This window comes from Trypanosoma grayi (genome assembly GCF_000691245.1).
Source record: "Trypanosoma grayi strain ANR4 Tgr_180_V1, whole genome shotgun sequence".
NCBI lineage: Eukaryota > Euglenozoa > Kinetoplastea > Trypanosomatida > Trypanosomatidae > Trypanosoma > Trypanosoma grayi.
This window is the reverse complement of record NW_008825799.1, coordinates 1,893-25,013: the sequence shown is the minus strand read 5'-3', so window position 1 is coordinate 25,013 and position 23,121 is coordinate 1,893. Positions and strand designations below refer to the sequence as shown.

Below are 23,121 nucleotides of genomic sequence, written 5' to 3'. Positions count from 1 at the left end.
CTTTCGCCAGCAGCGGCGGCGGCCACGGCGAGTGTGCGTGTGCGTGTGGGTGTGTCTGGAGGTGTGGCTGCCGCATGTCATCGTTTGGTATTGTGTTGCTTTTTAATTTTGCGAGGCGTCGGGCCGTCGCTCTGCTGGTAAACTCATGTTGGGGCTGTCTTCCTGCTGGATCTTTGGCGTTTCGGCCGAGTGGGTACGAGTCGGACTGTCATCGTTTTGTGCGTAGGGCTTTTTGCTCTATTGAGAGGGATGGTGGACGGTGGCTTCCGAGCGCTTATGAGAACACTGTGGTTGAGTTGCTTGATAAGGCTGGTGTAGCTGAGGGTCTCTCTGGGCAGAGCGTCTATTCGCTGATTTTGCAGCACCGTTTGAAGTGCTTCGGCTGCCCCTGCCCCCTTCCGTATGATGTTGCAGGCTGTGGAGAAGTTCTGCAGCGTGTTGACGGGAGTCATGCGCTGGTGTGTCCGGTGAGCTGCAGTTCCTTGATGCGGAGTCTTGTGGTACCAGTAGAAATGCGTAGTGAGCTTCATGGTCTTCTGAAGTCTGTTCTTTGTGTGCTGGACGATGCCGGCATTGAGTGCTGGGCAGCGGCGGGTACTCTGCTAGGGGCGGTGCGCAACTACGGTATTATCCCGTGGGACGACGACGTTGATATCGCCATTGCCGCGGTTGATGAGACGAAACTCCGCGCAGCATTTTATTATCCGGCGACGGACGGCGAAAGTGACCTTGTGCTCGAGTACGTGCCGCTCTTTGGGTACAAGGTGTACAGCCGGTCGCTGCCACCACCGACGCAGAGTGGTGGCTCTTGTTGCATGCGATACGGCTACTTCGTGGATATATTTGTGTTTGAAGAGTGGGATGACTTCTTGGTATTGGCGCGCGGCAGTGCCCGCAAGACGTGGCCGAATGAGTGGTGGCGGCGTGACGAGCTATTTCCCTTGGTACGTGTTCCCTTCCATGATGTGCTTTCGGGGGCAGGCCGCACGTTGCAGCTTCCCGTGGCGCAGCACGCCATGCCGCACCTGCAGCGACTGTACGGTGCGGCCTGCATGGAGGAGGCCGTCGTTCCGCGGGAGCTGCACGGCCGCCTGCTTAGCCACCCGCTGCATATTCCTATGTCGTTGCTGGATATCCAATGATGCATTTTCTCGTCTCACCCTCTCCGGCGGGGGATTAATAATTCTCTGATGCCTCTGGAAAGTGACCGATTCCACGTTTTTGTGTTGATGATTTTCTGCTGTTTTTCACGGTGCCTTTTTTTTTTGGTTTCGTTTGTTTCATTCTGCCCTCAATGGCGCGGCTGGTGGGAAGAAGAGTGCTAAGCCCTACTGGTTGCATTAAACACAAAGATGGAGACACAAGACAGTCCCGGACCTGTATATAACAACAAGGAGGAATTGTACGCTCATCTTGCACTTCAAGTGGAAGGCTTCGCCGACCTCCCAAACCGCAAGGTTGTTCCTAACACGAACACTATGATCGTTTTGAGCAACGTTGCTGCGCTTCTCTTCTACGAGCTGAACCGTCATGCGAATCCGTCAGCCATGCTCCAGCAGCTGCCTGTGAACTGGCTTGGCTTCTATCTGCTGCAGAGCCCACAGCTGCTTGTGCTTGGCCCATTTCAGGGCCGCCCAGCGTGCACAGAGATTAAACTAGGCCGCGGGGTCTGCGGGAAAGCTGCGCAGGAGGGGGAGACTCTCATCGTCGCGGATGTACATGAGTTTACTAGCCATATCGCGTGTGATAGTTTTTCTAACTCAGAGATTGTCATCCCAATCAAAACAACAGAGGGACACGTTGTTGGTTTAATTGACGTTGACAGCACCCAGTTGGGCTTCTTTGATGAAGTGGATTCAGAAGGCCTGCAGACCATCGCCAAGATTCTCTCACAGCACCTGGAGTTTCCGATGGGACGTGTGCTGTCGATGAATCCCATGCTGGCGAACGTGGCACTACACAACGCGAAAGCCACACCCACTGCCGCTGCTTCAGACATCCGTAGTGGTGGCACAATGACAGTGCAATCGCTGCCGCGACCTCCAGGGACCAAGATTGCGGCGGCTGTCCTCTCACCTGCGTCATCGTCGACGACTGTTTTGACGCCACTCACTGAAGTCCCGGCTCTTTCCAAGGAGCCACAACGTCGTGTGAAGGAAGTATCTGGCTGGGAGTTCACGGTAACAGAGCTCTCACGCATATTGACGCAGGATGAGATGCGGCAGTATGAGGAGGAAATTGGCATCAGCGCCATCCCTGAGATACAGTTTGCGTTCAACACGCTTTCGATTACACCCGTTGTGCGGGACGGTGCCCCACTGATAACGTTTTCACTGAAGGAAATGCTGCGCTCTGCGGCTGAGTTCTACCGCACTGATGCGTACCGCCTGAAGATTGCCCCACAGCTGACGATTCCTGTTGCAGAGTCGTGGAAGCACACGTCATTCGCGACGTTTGACCCGAAGGTTGACTGGGCATGGCGCAACAATTACTTCGGCGTCGACACGAAGCGTTGTACGCTGAAGTCGCTGGTGCCCTCCATGCCTGGGGTGAACTGGGACCTGCTGAAGGATCAGTCACTGCCGATCCTCTTCTTCCACAACTTTGACATTATGGAGGATGACCTCCACGACCATGGTGTTGTGACGAGTTCTGTTCGTGTCCGCGTCATGCCGCAGGCGTTTTTTATTCTTTACCGGCACTTCATCCGCGTCGACGGTTACCGCGTGTGGATGCGGGATGTTCGGCTCTACAATGAGTACGCGGTCAGGCGCCCCGACGGGCAGCCGCACATCGTCATTCGCGAGGAGTTGCGGATGCTCGATCTTGACGACAGCGACGAGTGGCGCGAGCTCACCCCGGACGAGTACGCGCAGCGGGCGAACGTGGTGGAGGTGAACGATTTTTTCGTGGACTTCGATGCCACCAGCGACCACACGTGGTGGCACAGTATTGGCGTGACACAGCGGTAATGCCAGCGTGGGTTGGGTTGTTTAATTTTAGGTATTTATTTCCTGCCCTCACTTCTTAGCGTAGAGAAGCTGCTATTAAGGCATATCGTTTGCTTTCTACGTCCTTTGTTGTTGTTGTTTTGTTCAGGTGGCCTCCTCCTCCTCCTCCCCTTCTCTCCTTGCTCGCCTCCCTCTGTATCCATTGGTGTGTGTGTGTATGTCTGCCTGAAGATTATCCAGCCATCGCTGGTGCAACATTACAAAAGTAACCTAGGCGTTTTGTCGCGCATCGAAGTGGTGCCGAGATATGGTCAACTGCTTCCTGCGGCCGGTCGATGTCTTTGGCTCGCCAAAGACGGCGTTGGGCGAGAACCTGCAGCCACAACGCACGTGGCTGGAGTGGGTATTCATGCCCCGACACAAACCGCTCTTTTACAACTTTACAGCCAACCTCAAGGCGGGGCTGACGGTGGCGCTTGTGAACGTGCCTTTAAGCATCGCGCTGGCAATTGGCAGCGGCGCAACTCCCGCGCAGGGCATCGTGAGCTGCGTGTGGGCGGGCGCTGTCGCCGCCCTCTTTGGCTCCTCACACTTCAACGTCATTGGACCTACAGGAGCCCTCAGCGGTTTGCTCGCGTCAATGGTGACCTCATTCGGCGTGGATGTGCTGGCGCCGCTCGCGCTACAGGCGGGACTGTGGATCATGCTCTTCTTCCTCTTCCGCGTGAATCGACTCCTGCGATTTGTGAGCTCCGGCGTGGCACATGGCTTCGGTTGCGGTGTTGCCATTGTGATTGCTGTTGGGCAAATCCCCTCAGCGCTGGGACTGAAGGGCGTCCAGCCGAAGGAGACGCTGCTGGAGAAGCTGAGGGAAGACTCTAGATGCATCGGCACCATTAGTGTCCCCGACACGCTACTCTTCCTTGTGACAATCATTCCATTGCTTGTTTTGTCAAGGCGTTACAATAAAGTACCGTGGCAGATCATATTTACGTTATTCGGTATTCTGGTTGCGCACCTTATGCCACGGGGGTCGCTCGTTCTCCTTAGCATGAAGTATCCTGACCTGACGCTCAACTTCTTTTCCTTCGAGCCCCTTGACGTGCTGATTGGAGCCAAGTGGTTCAATCCCACAGTTATTGTCTACGGATTTGGCATTGCCACCGTAAGTCTGATGGAAACGCTTCTCAGCTCCGTGATTGCCAACAACCACGTGGATGACAAGTCGTACCTGAATTACTCCAGTGCGCGCGACACGTTGGGCTTGGCCATCTCTAATGTTGTCAGTGCCTTTGTTGGCGGCATCCCGTCGACTGCAGCATTGGCGCGCACGGCGCTGATGGTGCACTCCGGCGGCTTCTCGCGCATTGCCGGGCTTCTCTCGTGTGTGGCAGTTGCGGTGCTCTGCAGCGTACTGCTTCCGCTGCTGCGCGAGCTGCCCATGGCGACTGTTGCGGCGATTTTGATGGTTGTTGCATACAAGCTGGTCGATCTACACGACCTGCACGTGTTGCAAGTGATTGACACGGCGAATCTGTACTCGACCATCATCACCTGCGCCGCGTGCACGCTGACGGACACGTTCGTAGGCCTCGTTGTTGGCGTGATGATTAGTGTGCTGCTGAACTACACCGACTCGGTGGACTCCAGCGTGCAGTTCGAGGAGGAGGACGAGGTCTTCGCGTCGCCGCGGACGCCGGACCCGATCAGGTTCCGCGTCCTCATCGTGCAGCCGCAGGCGTCGATTCTGTTTATCAACGCGGACAGTGTGAAGTCCGTTATATTCGAGAAGAGCGTCTCGTTCCGCGAGTCGATGCCGCCGGAGACGCTGAAGCGCCTTGTGCTCGACATGTCGCTCGTGACGCGCGTCGACTTTGACGGGACGAAGGCGCTCGGCGAGATCATCAACGCCCACCGTGCGAAGGGGTGGATGGTTGACGTGATCAACTCTCAGCACCTCCGCAACAGTCTGGTGCTCTGCACGCCGTACCAGGACCTGCAGAAGCTCGAGTACATGGAGCTGTATTGATGCCGCGCAGCCCCACACGGCGTCTCGAGTCACGGGGGGAGATGTAAGCGGGAGGAGGACGCACGCACGAGAATCAAATACAAAAGGTTGCGAGGAAGGTGCTGGCAAGTGGCTGCAGTGGTGGCGGTGGTGGTGGTGGGGAAGTAATAATAAAAGCACGTGAGGTACCGCAGGTGCTTGGTTGAGAGAGAGAGAGAGAGAGAGAGAATAAAACCAAAAAAACAATAGCCGGGAAGGTGTACATGTGTGCTTGCGGTCTGCTTGCACGCAATCCTTTTAAGAGAGAATTCTTCTACCATGCCGAATCATGTGCACATGTACTTATACTGATATACACGTGTAGGTGCACACAGCCGCGACGAACTGTGTAGTACAGCCGCACTGCCCAACTTCACGACATCGTCGGGCGCCATCGATGAGCAAGATGATCCCTGGGCGAGCCTCTGTTTGTATGTGTGTGTGTGTGCGTAAAGGAGCCGTACCAAGGAACAAGAACCAAACAGAAGAAAAAAAAAAATTGGCGCATTTCTGCGCTTAAATATGTTTCTCTTGGTATCTTGCGTATTGTTATTTTCTTCTTCTTTTGATGAGACCAGGCTGCTGCAGCCAAGCCTCTAGTATCACGTGTGTTGGTCGACCCGCTGTTGTGGGGTGCGGCCTTCCCTCGCAAGGCGATTCCTTTTCTTTCCGCCTTTCTCTTTCTTACGTGGGCCTATTCGTTGCGTCTGCGGCGCCTCACTACGTTTGTTTTTATTCTTGATTCTCACCGTGCACCTGCAGCAAGGAAGACCGCGCACACCGTCATGGAACTCTTGAAGAGGACGACGGTGTTCCGCATCGAGCAGCAGACGAAGGACATCCCGCCGGAGGATGTGACGGACATCTCGCTCAGCGACGTGCCGCTGCTGGCGGACCGCTTGACATGCTTCACCACCCTAACGCACCTCACGCTGGTGTCGATGAAGCCGAAGATCAAAACCCTGCTGTCGATTCCACTTGCCACGTTCCCGGCGCTGCGGATGCTCGACGTGAGCGACAACGCCATCGCCGTCGCGGAGGACCTCCCGACGTGCCCAGGCATGAAGAAGCTGTTCGTTGCGAACAACAACATTGCGGAGTGGGCGGAGCTCGAGCGGCTGGCAGCGGCCTTCCCCGAATTGGAGGTGCTCGACGCCACAGACAACAAGGTGGACGAGGCGTCACGATTCGGCGACATATTTGCGTTGTTCCCGCGCCTCGCGGCGCTTGACTCCAAGTGCAGGACCGGTGAGGAGGTTGTGGTGGCGGATACGGATGAGAGCAGCAGTAGCTCTGAGGAGGACGAAGAGACCACGGACTCATTCATATCCGCAGGTGAGGAAGAGGAGAAGGAGGAAGAAAGAGAGAAGGACAATAAGCGGCCGCGGCAACAACAGCTGGATGGGGAGTCGAGCAGTGATGAGTGCAAGGCACCTCCTGCGAAGGCAGCCCGAAAGGAGTAGCTGGTGTTGTCGCACTTATGTGTCTGTAGTTGACACACACTTACTTTCTTGCATCTATCTATTTGTCTTTCTATCTACATTTACTTATTTTTTTTTGCTTATGTGAGTGCGTTGCCTTCTTCTTTTCTTCTTTCGTACCTCTGGACGCTCGTTTGTTCGTTGCAATCCTCGTGCTTCTCCTCTTTGTCCTCCTGCACGTGTGGTGTGACGCTTGATAAGAACGCTCAATCTGCTTCGATTCACCCGTTTCTTAACAAGAGCCGCAATGTCGCGGTACGACATCGCCAGCGAGCCCACTGCGGTACAAATCACAGAGAGCTACAAGGCCGTGTTGGACCGGATTGACGCTGCGGCGGACGGACGGCCAGTGTCGCTTGTAGCCGTGAGCAAAACAAAGTCGCCGACGTGCTTACAGGCGCTGTACGACTGTGGTCACCGTGCGTTTGGTGAGAACTACGTCCAGGAGCTCGTCGAGAAGGCGGGCGTGTTGCCAAAGGATATCCGCTGGCACTTCATTGGCCATTTGCAGAGCAACAAAGTGAAGGAACTCCTCGAGGGGGCGGAGAGCTTGTGTGTCGTGCAAACAGTCGACAGCGCCAAGCTCGCGTCGAAGTTGGACACCGGGTGCGTGACGTATCGTGGCGGCCGCGCGCTAGATGTGTATCTCCAAGTCAATACAAGTGGCGAGGAGTCAAAGAGTGGCACAGAGCCAGGCGAGCCGACAGTGGAGCTCGCACAGCACATCCAAGCGAACTGTAAGCACCTCAACCTGGCGGGCCTCATGACCATCGGTATGCCGGACTACACGAGCCGCCCGGAGAACTTCGACTGTCTGCTGCGCTGCCGCGCGGATGTGGCTGCGGCACTCGGCATCCCCGTTGACTCGCTCGCGCTTTCAATGGGGATGAGCGGCGATTATGAGAACGCCATCAAAATGGGATCAACGGTTGTGCGTGTGGGAAGCAGTCTCTTTGGGCAGCGCTACTACCCGGCGAAGGGGGGGCCGCAGTAGGAGGCACAGGGGGCGTCTCGCGCGTGCGCAAGGGTCGGTTGGGGTGTAATACTGGTGGGTGAGGCAGGCGGTGCACTTCTGCGGATGCGAAGCTCACTCCCTTTCTATTCTACACAGTCTCACACGAATACATTTTCTCTCTCTCATTTTCTCTTTTGGTGCCGGCCAGCGGCTCTCTTTCCGCATCACAACGACAGAGTCGGATGGGTAGCGGCTTGCCGAAGGAGCGCGTCAGTGTCGCCGTCGCCACCGGCATCTTGAGCTGCAGCAGGTGCGGCATCCGCTCGTGGAGGGATGTTGTAGCCGGCATGGAAACGATGAAATGTCTGCGCAGCGTGGCGCTCGACGGAAACAAGCTTCGCAAGCCTGTGCCGCCCGCCTTTATGCGGCTGCAGCTTTGGTCCTCGTTGAGGACGCTTGATCTGTCATCAAACGGCCTGACGTGTGCTTGTGTGATGGGCCGCCTCGGCGCTTGCACCCGATCGGCGACAGGCGTGCACCATTATAGCGATACGCGTGTGACGTACCCGCTTGAGTCCCTCAACCTGTCGGGCAACTCACTGCACCAGCTTCCGCCGCTTCTTCTTTGCCTGTTTCCGAAGCTGCGGCGGTTGATATGCCGTGGGAACAATCTGCGGCTGACCATCGACGGTGGTCTTGCTCGCTGCATCGGACCTGGCGCGGCGCTGGCGACGGTGGATCTCGGCAGCAGCGGGATTCAAAAGTTCTGCCTAAATGACGTTGCCGATGGGGAGATGGAGCCGTACCCCTCCCTCCGCGAGCTGCTTCTGGACGGAAACCACATTGGTGGCGTCTTCACGCTCGTATCGATGCAGGTGGCGCCTCAGACACTGCAGGCGGTGCTCCCACAGATGAGGACGCTCAACATTGCGTCGCAGCACGGGGTACTCGAACGCATAGATCCCTCGGTGTATGCCGTCGCCCCGTCACTCAACGCAATTGACGTGTCGGGCAACGCACGTCAGACGAGCATAATGGAAGAGTTGCGTGAGTCTGACGAGTACAAACAGTGGTGTGAGCGCCATAAGAGTGCTGTGGATAGGCAGTTGCTTTGTAATGGAGATGTTACCCTGATGTGATGTAATAGTTATACAAGCTGTGGAATGCGAACTGGAGAAGACAATAATAATAAAATTCGTTTCTGTATTCCCATTTTTTTTTTCTGAATGGAACCGGCTGTTATCATTGTCAGACTAGCGTTGAAATGTCGATTGGCGAGGAGTATGCTCATATGTTGCCTTCGCTTTGTTGCTTTTTTCCTCTCCACACACACGATCTCCCTCTAACGCTATTTTTTTTTTGCCTTCCGGGGTTACATGTATGTCTTCTCTGCCTCTTCCATCCAATTGCTGCTGCTGCTTTCCGTGTTGGTTGCCTCTGTTGCAGTGCGCCTAGTCTTTTCCAATGGCGTGCGAGGTGGTGACAATTGTCTTTGATCTGCGTTACGCCGACATGGAGCTCTTCGAGTCCGCCAGGAGTACATTCATTACCACGGTCGGCGAGATGCTTGCGCTGTCGTGTGCCGCTGCGCTGGTAAAAGGGGGTGCGTGTCGACGGGTGGAGGTCTTCGCAGCCAACGCCAGCCGCCTTGTGCCGGTTTGGAACGCCACGCACCACGCCAGCAACGCCGCGGAGGCGGTGCAGCTGCTGAACGGCTTGGCCCCATTGCGCTGCCCATCGCGTGAAACGGACCAGTGTGTCGTGGATGCTTTGCAAGAGCTGCAACGCGCCGCGGGTGTCCAGCGCAATCTTCTTTTCTTCACAACCTTCACAACCATCAACGACTTCAGCCGCCTTATTCACGCCGCGAAACTCCTTGCGATACCGTTCATGGACAGTGTGTCAGTGTCCATCCACCTGGATGTGACTGCACTGACCACAACAGTGCTCGTTTTGACGCCTGCAATTCGTTGCGTCCGCTCTCCTATTGCGCCGTCGAGTGTCCGTGGCGCGGTGCAGCAGGCCCTCACGCCGTTTCTGCAGCTGCAGCAGCAAGTGAACGTGTCGCTGCGCTTTGGCCGCTACACCGTGCCGTGCCGAGCTCGCCGTTCCTTCTTTCTTCTACCCTCACGCTGCTGTGCGGCGGAGGACATCGGCGTGGAGGAGGCCAGCGGCGACGCCGCCGATCGCGAGACGCTTGTGCTCTGCGGTCGTGTCGCCTGCACTTCCCAGTACGAGCGTGAGCGATGGACAGCGAGGGAGGCCGTGCTTACCGTCGACGGTATTGTGGGTGCCGACGCTGTGAGCGATGACATGCTGTACGGTGACGGGTGGGTGCTGCGGCCGATGGAGTCAGACGCTTACGATCGCAGCCCTGCGGAGTGGCTTCACCATCTCGCCACGGAGCTGCGGGAGGAGGTGCTTCTCCTCACAACCCAGCAGCCGCTGCTGGATCCACCGCACCAGCTGGCGCTGCCGTGCTCCACGTTTGTCGGCTTCTTCCTGCAACCAACGCAGTTGTACCTGCGCTCCGTTATTCCACACGAGCTGCGGGTGGAGCGCGTGGAAAGTGTCGGCGCGTACGGCACCCGTCACCGCCTCGACGCCGCACTTGCAGGGGAAATCAAATCGGCCGCGGACGCCCTGCGGGGGGACTCTGAGCGCCTCCTCGAAGGTGGTGCTCTTGGCGTCTGCCGCTTGTTGGCGCAGCTTCGGCCCAACCAGCGCCTCTTGCTGCATATTGAGAAGTGCCAAGCCCCGGCGCGGCGCGGGGGTGCCTACCCTCTCCACGCTCAACACAGATAGTCTTAGTTTTGTTCTCCTTCCTGTTTGCTTCCGCATGGATTCTCCTTTTAACTCCTCCTCCTCCTCCTCCTCCTCTGTGTGTGGTGTTCGCTGCGTGTGTCCCGCCGCGCGCACACTCGCGGAGCTCCTGGCTTCGCCCCGCTCCTATCCGTTGCCCCCATCTTCTTTGAGAGCCCTTCGTGGCGAAGCTGCAAAACGATAAGGAAAAAAGAGCGAAGAAGAAAAGAGCAGTAAAAGAAAAAAAAACCTTCTCTCTCTCTAGGTGTGTGTATATATACATATATAAAGTGAAGGAACAGCGGAGATAGTAGTGGAGGGCGCATTTGAACACAACCAAGGAAACACACAAGCCATGCCGCGCGAAGCCGCCAGTGGTCTCTGGCGGTCGGAGGACATGAAGATGCTGCAGCTCACCATGCAGCGAGAGGCGGCGCACGACTCGGTGCTGAAGCTTGGGCAGCTCGCTGGCTTTCAGTTCATCGACCTCAACACCGACGTGAGTGCGTTCCAGCGTGACTTTGTGCAAGAGGTGCGCCGCTGTGACGACATGGAGCGCAAGCTGCGCTACCTGCAGGATGAGATTAATAAGGCAGGTGTGACGGCCATTCCTGACCTGGTGGCGGAGAAGGAGACGATGTTCTCGCTGGAGCACAAGGTTGACGAACGTGAGAGTGAGGTACGCGAGCTGAACGAGCAGTACCAGTCACTTATCGAGGAGCGCAACCGCTCGCGTGAGCATCTGGAGGTGCTCAGCCGTGAGTTCGGCGGATCCTCGACGCAGAGCCGTGGTCTTAACTTGTTGACAGGCGTCATTCCAAAGGAACGTCTTGCGACCCTAGAGCGCCTCGTGTATCGCACCACCCGTGGCAACTCGGTGATGCAGACGGACGATATAAAAACACCGTTTTACAACACTACGACAAACCAAGCCGTCTACAAGTGCATCTTTGGGATTTACTTCCCAGCACCGCGCTTGCGGGAGACTCTTTCAAAGATTAGTGAAGTGAACGGCGCCACTCTCTACGCCTATGCTGAGAATGAGGAACAGCTGCAGGGCATGCGAGATTCGCTCCAAAATCAAGTGGAGACGGTGACACATACGTTACATCAGTCTGCACTTCGTCAACGTCAGCTTCTGATGGCGCTCGCAGGCAACGTGTATGAATGGCGCCGCGCTGTCGCCGTTGAGAAGGCAGTGTACTCGACGATGAACATGCTGCGTTTCAGCGGCGCAACGGCGGTCGCGAAGGGATGGGCACCAGTGCGCGCGTTAGATGACATACGGGCGGTGCTTCAGGAGGCCGAGCACCTTAGCGGTGCGCAGGTGCTGACGGTTGTGGAGGAGCTCGTGGCGAAAGGGACGCCGCCCACTTATTTCCGCACGAACAAAATCACGAGCTCCTTCCAGGGCATCGTTGACAGCTACGGCATGGCGCGCTACAAGGAGGTCAACCCAGGCGTTTTTACGATCGTCACCTTCCCGTACCTATTCGGCGTCATGTACGGTGATATTGGACATGGCGTCATTTTGACCGTCTTTGCCGCATTTCTCATCTTCATGGAGAAGAGCTGGGAGGGGAAGCCGCTTAATGAGATTTTTGCCATGATCTTTGGGGGCAGATATCTGCTGCTGTTTATGGGTCTTTTCGCCGTGTACCTTGGCTTCCTCTACAACGACATGTTTGGCTTTTCGGTGGAGGTGTTTGCTTCCGGCTACCGCTGGCCGCAGCTGCCACCAAACGGGCCGGAGGGGACCGTCCGCCCTTTATCACCTACTGGTGTGACGCCTGACAGCAGTGTTATTTTCGGCATTGATTCGGCATGGGCAGAAACGGAGAATAAGCTGGAGTTTTACAACTCTATCAAGATGAAGTGTTCTGTAATTATTGGCGTTGTACAGATGATGGCGGGAGTTGTGCTGTCATTAATGAACCATCTTTACTTTGGAGATAAGCTTCAGGTGTGGTTCCGCTTTGTGCCCGAAATTGTGTTTCTCTCGTGCACCTTCGGCTACATGTGTCTCCTCATCGTTGTAAAGTGGTGCATCGCGTGGGAGAACCGCACACACGATGCACCGTCGCTGTTAGAGACCATGACAAATTTCTTTCTTCAGCCTGGAACCGTGACGGTTCCTCTGTACAAGGGACAAGCCGTTATTCAAGTCATCCTGCTCCTCATTGCCTTCGCGATGGTGCCATTGCTTTTATGCGTGATTCCGTACATGGAGAAGAAGCATCATGACGAAAAAATGGCTCGCAAGTCTCTCCTGGATGAGTCGGACGAAGAGGAGGATGATTTCGACTTCAGCGAGGTCATGATCCACCAGGTTATTCATACTATTGAGTATGTCCTCGGTTGTGTTTCCAACACCGCGTCGTACCTGCGTCTGTGGGCGCTTTCTCTCGCCCACTCGCAGCTGTCGGAGGTGTTCTGGAACTTCGCATTCCTCCTGACGGTCGGCCTGGACGGTGGGTTGGGTCTTTTTGTCTTTGTCGGGTTCTGTGTGTGGATGTGCGCGACGCTGGGTGTTCTGTTGGGCATGGAGTCTCTCTCCGCCTTTCTGCACGCCCTTCGTTTGCACTGGGTGGAGTTCAACAACAAGTTTTACGCCGCCGACGGCCACGCCTTTGCCCCGTTCGATGTTGCAGAGGTTCTTAGTAAACTAAATTGAGAGGTGTGGTGTATGTATATATGTAGATATATATATATACGCCATTCCTACGTAGCGTTGGTGCGAAAGAAAAAAAAAAGGATTGCACACGTTAAAAAAAGGCTCTTATAGCACTTCCTCTGCCTTTCCGTTGATGGTGATTTAGAGAGAGAGCCAGAGATATAACGGAAGTGGTTGAGAATCTTTTCTTCGCCGTCGACGTTTGTGTGTCTATGAGCGGTGCGATTGACAGGAGGTGAAGGCTCGTTGTGGATGGGGAGTGCAGTCTCGCCGTGATATATGCACGCGTATGCGCTTTCTCTTTTTCTTCATATTTCTCTCCGCATATCTTTTTTTTTGTTTTGCTTTATTTCAGCTTGACCACTTGCGGGTTGTGTGTGGGTTGTGGCGAGAGTGACGATAGACCGCGACGGTGATGATCCGCCGCGCCCTCTTCAGGGGCTCTCGGCTCAGGGGCCACGGCTCTCTTGCGTTCCAAGGCACGTCAAACCCCGTGGCGAAGTGTCCATTCACCGCTGCATTGGGTGAGCAGAAGCTGGAGTCTGTGGCGACAAGCACGGAGACAGCGGCTTGCCCCGTACTCGGCGTAACCCCTAAGCTGCGGTGCCCGATAGAAACGCAGCAGTGTATCAAGACATTACCAACACAGCAAATAATATACCAACTAGGAAAAATTCGATTATCTGCGTTTGTTACTGCTACATCAGTAGTAGGATACGTAATATGTGGCGGGGCGAGTCCTGTGATAGCATCGGCGGTAACTGTTGGCACTCTCTTACAGTGCTGCTCAGCAAACACGGCAAATCAGGTCATAGAGGTGGAGCATGATAAGAAGATGAAGCGAACGTGCCGTCGGCCCTTGCCAATGGGCTACGTAACACGAACAAAGGCCTCAGCCTTAAGTGGTGCTGAGTTATTCCTTGGCACTGGCATTCTATACCTTGTAAACCCACACGTGGCCGCTCTGGGCGTGTTTAACTGGCTTCTGTACGTTGCTGTGTATACCCCACTTAAACGTGTTTCAGCTGTGAATACGTGGGTAGGCTCTATTGTTGGGGGAATACCCCCTCTGATGGGTGGCATAGCTGCAGTGGATGCCGTGACAGGTCCTGCGTGGCTGTTAGGAGCTCTCCTTGTGGCGTGGCAGATTCCGCACTTCATGGGACTGAGCTTTCATTGCCGTCGCGACTATGAGTCCGCTGGCTACAAAATGCTGGCGTTTTACAACCCGTGGCGTGCATCTTTTTATGCCGTGCTTCTCTCCCTCGCGATGGCTGTCATGACGCTGGCTGGCCCGTCCTTTATCGGTATGCCTGTCGAAGGGTGGTTCTACCCCGCGATGGTTATTGCCAACTTTCTTATGGTATACAAGGCGTGGCTGTTTCATTGTGATCCAAAGTTGCACTGTCGCGGTTGCTTCGTGTTTTCCTACATGTACCTGGCGATTACCCTGGCAGCCTTAATACTGAATCACTTTGAGCCGGTAGAGAGGTTTATCACCACAGTTGAATGCGTCACAGCTCTTCTAAGTAGCGAAGATAAAGAGTCGGTCTCTCTGGGATAGTGGAGTTAGAATGCGAGAGATAACTCAGGACAAGGGGATACACCGCAGAGTAGATGGAGGGAACACAAAGGAACCTAGTTGTGTCTAGCATGTGTTGTAGTATGTCTGGGGACTAATTCAACGTTGATCATTTTTTTTTTCCCCTTAGGTATAGTGATCTCTTGTGGTGGGCGTTAGGGTGGTACGAATGTTTTTTTTTATTTTCACGGAGGCACACAGGTGAGAGCTTATATCCAAACACGATTCATTAGCGAACCTTTGTTGGGTATTGGAGGTATACTTGAGCGTAAAGAGGTATGTGATGGGGGAACTGCGTCCTCATAGTACATAGAGAAACGTAAAACTGCCTGCTCCATGATGGTGATGTGGTGAAAATACATACGGATGCTTTCGCTCCTCACATGGTGTAAAAAAAAAAAAAATCTTCTCGTTCTTTTTTTTTGTTTCGTTATTCGTTATTTTGGGCCCTGGTGCGTATCGTAGTCATGGAATCCATCCCCCCAAAGACAAGTGTACCGGACGAATGGATTCATCCGGCGCTGAGGCAGATGTTGATTCAGCGCGGCCACCCTCACAATTCTTCCAGTCAGCGCATCGCGGTTTTGGAGAAGCAACGCAGTGAAATTGATGATGCACTTCGGGGCATGTACCAGTCACTCGGGGAGAAGAAGAACACACTGCAGGAGATGGATTTGCGTCGACAGCGGATGATGGAGGAGATCGAGTGGGGTGAGGGAAGAATCTCGCTCCTCTCTAGTATTTTGAAGCGTCTTGACGAACAAATTGTTTTGCAGAAAACGTCGGGGACACAAGAGCTGCATGACACGTCGAATGCCGAAGATCATCAGAGCCCTCAATGCCCTCTTAATGTTGTCAGCATCGTCACCAGGGGACAGCTGACACCGTGCTACAGAACCGATGAGGCGACAAGACGTTGTTTTTTCTCCCGGTACGCGCCACTTTTCACCCTCAGTGACTCGCCGCCGATGATGGCACAGAGAGTGACAGAGCCAAACTTCTTTGATGAGGCCTGCCTGATGGAGACCGACACGGATAGCTGCAAGAACCTGGCATGCCCATACTGGCACAAGGATCAGTTAGCACGTGTGAAGCTTGGCGTCCGGCACCTCATTTCCCGTTATGTGCTGTTTACTAAAGGAAACAGCGCTATATGTGACGCTTCAGCCATTTTCGAGAATCTTAGTGCGCTCATTGATGCGGCTTCCAGTCTTGTGGACGCTGTGCGAATACAGCGGGATGCCGTCAATTGTGTTGTATCCCTCGGGTGGGAAAAAATATTTTTGCTGGAGGATGAAGAGGGGGAAAAGGAAGAAGGAAGAAAACAGATCGCCGGGTGGGAGACACCGCTGCTTCCGAGGTTGGACAAGTCGCTACATCACGTGACTTCACTCCTGCGCGACCAGAGTGAAAGCGATATGTGGGCGCATATCATGTGTGCGACCTCAGGACCTCTCGGTGGTGCGACGGAACTCTTCCAGAAGCACTCCGAGTCGTTATCGTGGCGCTGCCTCATGCGGGTCGCCGGTACCACGCCTGATCGTTTGCTCTGGCTTGCGACCCAAGGTGTGGCTCTGTTCCCTACGTCCCCGTCCATTCAGCTCAGCTACGTATTGGCGCTTCTGAGGTCCGGCTGCGCGATGTCTGATTGTGTGGATGCCTGCATACGTGCGGCTCAATCACTCTCTGCACAGGCGGCGACCTTAACGCTCTCTCAGCGTGATGTTCAGTGGAGTGAAACAGCGGCACGGTACAACGCGTATATGATCGCTGTAACGTGTATCCATGTTTCAGAAACGGACGCGAATGCAGCCACAAAGCTCCTCATAGCCGTAACTGATGTTCCAGGCCGTTTCTGTCTCCTGCCGCTGGCACAACAGAACTTGATGCTGATGCTCGTTGCCCTGCAGCAGACGGGGCGGCTGGAGGGGGCCAGCTCCCTCCCACTGGCATCTATTTCCGATGTTGCGTTTGTGCTCAGTGAGCACTTCCCGAGTCGCCCACTTGAGGTATGCAGACAGCTTCTGACAAAGCAGTTAACCCTTCTTCCAAGGTGCAACGATGCAGGCATTGATGTGGAACTCACGGAGTGGATGCGTTCTGCTATTCACCTCTCGCTGATGCGTGCCTTTTCTGTCGATGCGAAATTGGTTGATCAAGTTCTTGTAAAGTCGCCAATGCACTCAGAAACAGGATTAGTTGCGATATGGGACGAATATCTTCGCTTGCTGGGCCAGAGCGATGGTGTGTTGTCTCTTCTCGCGTTGGTGTGGTCGTTACTGGATTCCTGTCAGTCCCCATTGCTGATGGTTCATTTCGTACAGTGCCTTGCGTTCCACGGAGAGGATGTGGAGGCGGTAACAAATGCTTTTATTAAACAATTTGTGGGGATCCATGGGCTTTCAATAGAGAATATACACGAGATGGCGACATGTGATGTGCCTGGCGTTCCTTCAATGGAATGGATTCCTTTTCTTATTCTGTATTCCCGTCGTCTGTGCCCCCGGGCTCAACTCGGGTTTTTACTTGGTGTTCCGATATCCCTGTACTGTGAGGTGGTTGAACTGGTGCTGCTGCTCTGGCTTGAAGCACTCCGTGCATCAATGTTCTTGCAGGAAGACGAACCCTTCCATCGCTGTGTGGCGCATGGTCTTCTGCTGCTACGTGAGCCTTTCCTTCGCACCTTTAGCCCCATCGATTGCGACTTTGATAACATGATATCGTTCGCTCATGTGGCGAGTCTCATGGTGTACAGAGCTGTGCCTGTTATGCTCGGCGCGGCGCACCAGCTCACAGCGCACTACCGCCAGATTGTGTTGTGCGTCAGCGCAGAGCTTCACGTTGTGCACCCGTTCCTGTTGGAAGCAGAGTAGAGTCAAGGGCGAAGAGGTCTTCACTGGCTTTTTGAGATGCACATGGTTGCATCCCTCTTTTTGTTCTTTGGAGTGCCCTTTTTTTTTGTTTTTTTTTTTCTCTTTTGGTACTCACATTCCAATGTCTGTGTGTGCTTTGCTTTTTTTTTGTCGTTGCTCAGGTTGATTTCATGTGAGCCTGCAGCAAATCTTTAACATTTTTTTTTTTTTTGTTTCGTCCTCCAGCTCCTTCTGTGTAGGTGTGCCCCTCCGTGGAATGGATGTGCGTGGGGGCGACAAGTCTTTTCTCGGCCACCCGGGGTTCCATATGCGGGAGCCCGACATCTGCGCCGTCTACCCGACGTGCGCGCTCATATGCTGGGACCCGCCGCGCACCACCAACGAGTTGACAGACACCGACCGCAGGATTCAATGGTCCTACGTCGTCGAGTGGGGCACAGACCACAGCTTGAACAGAACATCCGGCTCGGTAACTACAAGTGCCTGTCATTTCATTATGGAAGTGCACTACCCAAACGAGATCATCAACGTTCGTATCATCGCCCGAGGAAGTGTTCTGAGCGACATTGTTGCATTCAGTTCGGCAGTGTGTAAGATCGATGCCAGCGTAACAATCCCAATGCCATGGCTGCACAGCACCTCCATGCGTTGCCGTTGCATATTTGATGGTCTTCTTTTCTCCGCCAATGGGGCTCAGTGCGTCGAGGCAATCCCTCCTGGGCGTGGTATCATCAAGGCAGAAGTGAGCCACGCTCGTATGCTCGAGTCTAGTTTCGCCTGCATCGTGGTTGAGGTCGTCTACGATGCTCCACCACCACCGATCCCCTCGTCCATTGTGCTCTATTTCGTTATATGCTCCAAGGCACTCGTGAAGCAGCGGGAAAGACTGCGCCACTACAGTATTCAAGAGTTTTTGGAAGAAAAGGAGGCATGCGCGGTATTCTGCGGCATTGGTGAGATGGGCTCGTCTGCTGCATTGGCAGCGCATCTTTTAATTAGCTCCGTTTCAGAGACATCTAGATCCCTACGTAGGCGCATTTTTTGTCTTGCGTATGGGTCGCCACGACGCATGTTTCTTGAGGACTCGCTGATGCTCGTATCTTCCTCGGCTTTTAGCGGCAACTTTTTATACTATACGAGTCTCCTTCTTACAGCTGATCCTTTCTGTGGATATTCGAATGCACTGTTTCCCACGCAGGATGCGAAAGAAGTGGTGAATAGTGATGCTGCTGACTTGCGCTTCAATATGCCGCTTGGTGTGCGGTGCGGGCCCATCCTGGATTTGAATGAGGGCTGCCACTACTTACAGTCACAGTGCTCCCGTTTGGAGCGACTCAGCGAGGAGGAGTGCCATGAGCTCCTCGACGTTTCTGGGCACCTTCGTATTTTGAGCCGCTTGTTGTTACCGGGGGGAGACGCGGTACTTTCCCCCGTGATCACTGCGGTAACGCACACTGTGGAGGATGGTACCATTGTGTCCCTCCGCATCACGGGTACCAACCTGCAGTACAAACCGCAAATCTGCGTCTCATCTCAAAGTGGATGGCCGGCAGCTGCGTCAGTGACGTCTGTGAGTCCCAGGCAGGTAACAGCAACCTTTTCGTTGGTGGAGATGGTTGGTCTTGAGTCATCTGTGCGTCGGAAGCCTTTGCGGCAGCTGCGAGTAGATGTTGCGTTCCTCACCGACATCGGCTACACCTCATATGAAAATCACCCAATCGAGGTTCCCAGTGATGTCACCAAGCTCCTCTTCCTTGGGTGCAGGAGCAAGCTCTCTCACGCGTGGTTATTATCACTGCCGATGAATCTTATCGACAATGCCATTGTAGTAGAACCGCTCTTGACTACGCCAGTGACGAAGGACACTCACAAGCCCAGCTTCACACCTCAAATTTCCACGCAGATTCTCGGGGCGATTGCCACTGCAAGCGAGGTGGCGAGTCATTACGCTACCAAAAAACAGAGTGTGAGCTTGTTCACCTTAGTGGCCAATGTTGCCGCCAGAGTTTCCAATTCTGGCCTTCCAACACAGGCAATGACTCCGATGCCTATACGTGTACCGTTCAAGGGTGAGGCAGAGCTGCTCCATACTACAATGGGGGAGTATGTCAACAGTAAAAAAAGGACCGTGTCAACGCTGCTATCCAAGCTCACGACGTGGAAGCAGCGTCTGCAGCAAGGACTTCCATGGCTGAGTGATTCAAAGTACGGTGGCAAAGTACGCTCGCTCTTGAGTCTCTTTGAAAATGTACCGCCCCCACGCGATACCCCACTCGTTTCACTGGAGCTCTCCCTATTTACTCACATACTGCGTTATCTTCGAAATACGTGTGGGGTAAGCAATTTGCGGCACTTGACAAGCCTTCATCAAAGCATGAGCTTCGAAACATTTTATCAGCATGTGCATCCCTTGTTCCTCGCTTCTGTTCCAGCAATTGAAAGTGCCGCTTCAGATATTCTATTGGAGTCAGCCGCATTGTGGGCGGTTTGCCTCATTTTCCACCTCCGGTGCTGCTATCTGTTTACACACATAGTCGCTGTGACGGGATGCCCCGGCAGTGGGTGCTCAACGATGTGCAATACTATCACGCGCCTGAGCGCCGAGCATAACTACCGCTTCAAATGGAGTCAGCGCGTGCGAAGTGTTGTCATTCGTCGTGCCGCGGAGTGCGAACTCGACGACTTGAAGGAGGTACTCCTCCTTGGACTGAGTGTCACCGTCATCGTCGTTGGCGAGTTTGCCGACATCAAGGGATTTGGATACAAGGCGACGTGGAGCTCCATCAAGCGTTCCATGCGCAGCGCTAAGAATCAGCGACTTGTCGCGTTTCTTTCGAAGGTTGATGAACTAGTGGAACAGTGCAGCAGCAGTAATGCTTCCCTAGTTGACGGGGATGCGGTGCGTATATTGTGTGACACGGCTGAGTCTGCGGCGGTGGCGCCATCGGTAACTGGAGGAGCTGATATGCCGAAACGTATAATTGCGGTTTCATTTGCCCCATCCCTTTCGTTTCTCAAGTCGTCATCGTTTGTTCGGCAGAGCGGCCTGTCCGCGGAGGAGTTTGCGGAAAAACTATTGACCAAATCTTCGTTAGAAGTGCGAAGGATTCTTCTCCGTATTAGAAAGAAGAACTTCTGTTGATACCAGAACACCTGATTTGCTGTGTGTTTGCTTTTGCCCATGTTTTTGTTTGCTGCCCTTGTGATCTTCCCTTTATTCTACCTCGGCGCTAGGTTGAGTACCTCGTCTTTTATTTCATATACTCTGATTTGCTTCTTCCGCTTAATTACGCCTATGTTTACTATTTTTCTTGTTCTACGTTTCCCCTTTACATTTCTCCCTTTTCCTTCTTGATCAGTCTTCGTTCCTTCGAAAGGTAGGGTAACGGTGATGGCATCCCTGGCCATTGAAGCTCTCGAACTCGAGGTGCTGCACAGTCCGGGATGTGTCAAGGTTTGGCTCCAGCTCATTAAAGCTGTTCAGGCAACAGACTTCGAAAGCGCAACGGCTAAGGCCAACGCCATAAACATTCTCTATGAGCGCGCCATCCGTGCAAACGGATTTTCTTACAAATTGTGGATGAGCTATATTGTGTACCGGCGAGACCACACAAGGATCTTTTCCTCAATATTTGAGTGGTTTAGAGCAGTGCGGGACATCTACGATAGAGCTGTCGTGAATTTGCCTATGATGCCGCTGCTTTGGATTTCTTTTATTCAGTTCGTTATGGATGCATCTGTGCCCCCACGTATAACGCTTGTACGACACACAATTTCTCGTGCACTCGAGGCTCTTCCTGTAACTCAACATTATCGTGTGTGGAAGCTTGCGAAGCAGTGGGTTCTCCGATCTTATGTGCCAACCGAAACAGCTCAATTTTTCTGGCGGCTGTTTCTTTTGTTTGATCCACGAGCGGAAAACCAGCGAGACTACTTTGTCATGCTGTGGGAGAAGGGAAGCACGAGTGAGTTCCTGGTGGAGTGTGCGGTCTTTCTCCTTGACGGAAATCCTCATGAAAACTTCCTGGCCGATACGGCTTTCTGGGAGATGATTCGTGTGGCCTTTGAAACCAAAGATTTGCACTTTACTGGTGACTTTGTACTTCTGGAGAAGATGTTAGGCTTGGCGGTGACGCACTGTGCCTCACCAGCAGAGTTCCAGATTTCATACGCCGTGTTTCTGACAGGCCAGGGGAAATTCTCCGTGGCTCGAGAGACACTTTGGAAGGTACTGGAGGATGCCGATAACCCGTCGGTCTTCCTCAAGGCGTTCAACGCAGCTGTTACCTTTGAGGACCAGATAGTGGAATCTTTGGCAATGGATCCCTCCATTCAGGCACTGAATGGTGCAGCGTATCAATGTGTGTGTGAGAAGCTTTGCGGAGATGCGGGTGATCCGCTGAAACATCTACTCCACCTCACACAACAGTACCCACTGCTGTTAAATCAACTACAACTTCGGGAAGACAGATACAATACTGCCATTTGGCTGAAACGTGCAGAACTTCTTCGTGAGATGGTCTCTGATGGCAGGGCTTCGCATAGTGATGTGATTGCACTCTATCGACAGGCGATTACACAGTGCACATCAGGCCTCCAAGCAATAGATGCAGGGGTGGCACAACTCTGTGAATCTCACGCATGCTACCTCTGGGAAAATGGCTATAGAACAGATGCTGTTGCGGTAGTGAAGGATGGCGCGTGGTATGTTGACTTTTCTTCTTCCACTAGTAACGTACTCTTGTTGGGGTTGCTCTTGGAGTTTGCGTTGTTGAGAGGAAATTCAACAGAGTTCTTAGAAGACCTTTTGCGGAAGCTTCAGATCGTCAATGGTTCTGAGAGGAATGCCAGCAGCATCCGAACCAAGGGTCTAATAAAGAGCGTGGTGGTGCCTCACTTGAAGAGGGATCCGCGTGCATGGATTCTAGCCCTTGATGTTGCGTTTCATCGCTCATCCGAAAGAGTTGGGCGGGTCATTGACTTGTTTAGTGCTTCTTGTGGTTACACAGCGGAGGGCGCTTGCTATGTTGCTGCACGCCTCTGGCATGGTGGAAACAAGACCCAGGCTTTTCAAGAGTTTGAGCGAGCTCTTGTATCGTTTAAGGAATTCCCGTTGGCATTGCTCTACATTCTGGAGCAATATTTGAGTTGTCTGTGTATTTCGTTCGGGGAGCGTCTGCCACTGCACCGGCTTCGCGAACTTACACGGTTAGGATTTGAAGTGGCTCCAGCTACCATGCCGTCGTGCCCGGTTGCGTCAGTTGAATTTCTTTTGAATTGCTCTGCTTTGGAGTCTCGTTTGGGCCTCTCGGGTAATGCTGTTAGCATTGCGCAAGAGTCTCTCCACCTGGCGCTGAGGCACTGTAGTGAGAGTGATGGTGATGGCGACTCATTTATAATGGGCCTTGTTGACACTGTGCTTGATATCACCTTCACACTCCAAGGGAGTCAGCTGGTACGCAAGTGCTGCATCAAACTTCTGGAACAGCGGCAGTTGACTCCTCAATCTATTCAACGTGTGGCGCTGTGGTGGGCGGCAGTAGAAAAACGTACTGGAAACATAGATAAGGCCCATACTGTGATGGATGCTTGTTGCAAATCGCAGGACCCCAGCAGCAGCCATGGCTCTATCTTTTGGAGTCTGTGGGAGTCGATTTGCACCACTGTGGCTCAATTTGAAGGGGTAAATAAGAGGAGGCAGCAGGTCACGCTGAAGTACGCTGGGAATACCGCAACTGCCCCCGCTTCGGCTCCTG

General features: G+C 53.8%; 12 protein-coding genes across 12 annotated transcripts in view; all 12 read left to right on the top strand.

Annotated features, from left to right (window-relative positions):
* Positions 1-74: 74 nt before the first annotated feature.
* On the top strand, positions 75-1,142 carry DQ04_01801120 (hypothetical protein; the record flags this gene model as incomplete). Its single annotated transcript, XM_009311179.1, has 1 exon — positions 75-1,142. The coding sequence occupies one exon, from the start codon at positions 75-77 to the stop codon at positions 1,140-1,142; it is 1,068 nt and encodes a 355-aa protein (XP_009309454.1).
* Positions 1,143-1,352: 210 nt separating this feature from the next.
* Positions 1,353-2,972, top strand: DQ04_01801110 (GAF domain-containing protein; the record flags this gene model as incomplete). Its single annotated transcript, XM_009311178.1, has 1 exon — positions 1,353-2,972. One exon carries the CDS (start codon positions 1,353-1,355, stop codon positions 2,970-2,972), a length of 1,620 nt encoding a protein of 539 aa, XP_009309453.1.
* Positions 2,973-3,258: 286 nt separating this feature from the next.
* Positions 3,259-4,980, top strand: DQ04_01801100 (Sulfate transporter; the record flags this gene model as incomplete). Its single annotated transcript, XM_009311177.1, has 1 exon — positions 3,259-4,980. One exon carries the CDS (start codon positions 3,259-3,261, stop codon positions 4,978-4,980), a length of 1,722 nt encoding a protein of 573 aa, XP_009309452.1.
* Positions 4,981-5,783: 803 nt separating this feature from the next.
* On the top strand, positions 5,784-6,461 carry DQ04_01801090 (hypothetical protein; the record flags this gene model as incomplete). The annotated part of the gene is made up of 1 exon (XM_009311176.1): positions 5,784-6,461. The coding sequence occupies one exon, from the start codon at positions 5,784-5,786 to the stop codon at positions 6,459-6,461; it is 678 nt and encodes a 225-aa protein (XP_009309451.1).
* Positions 6,462-6,726: 265 nt separating this feature from the next.
* Positions 6,727-7,473, top strand: DQ04_01801080 (putative alanine racemase; the record flags this gene model as incomplete). Its single annotated transcript, XM_009311175.1, has 1 exon — positions 6,727-7,473. The coding sequence occupies one exon, from the start codon at positions 6,727-6,729 to the stop codon at positions 7,471-7,473; it is 747 nt and encodes a 248-aa protein (XP_009309450.1).
* A 203-nt stretch (positions 7,474-7,676) lies between these two features.
* On the top strand, positions 7,677-8,573 carry DQ04_01801070 (leucine richcontaining 57; the record flags this gene model as incomplete). The annotated part of the gene is made up of 1 exon (XM_009311174.1): positions 7,677-8,573. One exon carries the CDS (start codon positions 7,677-7,679, stop codon positions 8,571-8,573), a length of 897 nt encoding a protein of 298 aa, XP_009309449.1.
* Positions 8,574-8,898: 325 nt separating this feature from the next.
* Positions 8,899-10,239, top strand: DQ04_01801060 (hypothetical protein; the record flags this gene model as incomplete). Its single annotated transcript, XM_009311173.1, has 1 exon — positions 8,899-10,239. The coding sequence occupies one exon, from the start codon at positions 8,899-8,901 to the stop codon at positions 10,237-10,239; it is 1,341 nt and encodes a 446-aa protein (XP_009309448.1).
* Positions 10,240-10,591: 352 nt separating this feature from the next.
* Positions 10,592-12,910, top strand: DQ04_01801050 (vacuolar proton translocating ATPase subunit A; the record flags this gene model as incomplete). The annotated part of the gene is made up of 1 exon (XM_009311172.1): positions 10,592-12,910. The coding sequence occupies one exon, from the start codon at positions 10,592-10,594 to the stop codon at positions 12,908-12,910; it is 2,319 nt and encodes a 772-aa protein (XP_009309447.1).
* A 415-nt stretch (positions 12,911-13,325) lies between these two features.
* On the top strand, positions 13,326-14,474 carry DQ04_01801040 (putative protoheme IX farnesyltransferase; the record flags this gene model as incomplete). The annotated part of the gene is made up of 1 exon (XM_009311171.1): positions 13,326-14,474. The coding sequence occupies one exon, from the start codon at positions 13,326-13,328 to the stop codon at positions 14,472-14,474; it is 1,149 nt and encodes a 382-aa protein (XP_009309446.1).
* Positions 14,475-14,959: 485 nt separating this feature from the next.
* DQ04_01801030 (hypothetical protein) lies at positions 14,960-17,365 on the top strand (the record flags this gene model as incomplete). Its single annotated transcript, XM_009311170.1, has 1 exon — positions 14,960-17,365. One exon carries the CDS (start codon positions 14,960-14,962, stop codon positions 17,363-17,365), a length of 2,406 nt encoding a protein of 801 aa, XP_009309445.1.
* A 256-nt stretch (positions 17,366-17,621) lies between these two features.
* Positions 17,622-20,507, top strand: DQ04_01801020 (Trypanosoma vivax; the record flags this gene model as incomplete). The annotated part of the gene is made up of 1 exon (XM_009311169.1): positions 17,622-20,507. The coding sequence occupies one exon, from the start codon at positions 17,622-17,624 to the stop codon at positions 20,505-20,507; it is 2,886 nt and encodes a 961-aa protein (XP_009309444.1).
* Positions 20,508-20,756: 249 nt separating this feature from the next.
* Positions 20,757-23,121, top strand: part of DQ04_01801010 (pre-mRNA-splicing factor SYF1) — a gene marked incomplete at both ends in the record, with an annotated part of 2,481 nt that continues 116 nt past the window's right edge. The window contains one exon of the mRNA XM_009311168.1: positions 20,757-23,121. This exon is cut by the window's right edge and continues 116 nt beyond it. Within this exon, the coding sequence (XP_009309443.1) occupies positions 20,757-23,121 (2,365 nt within the window).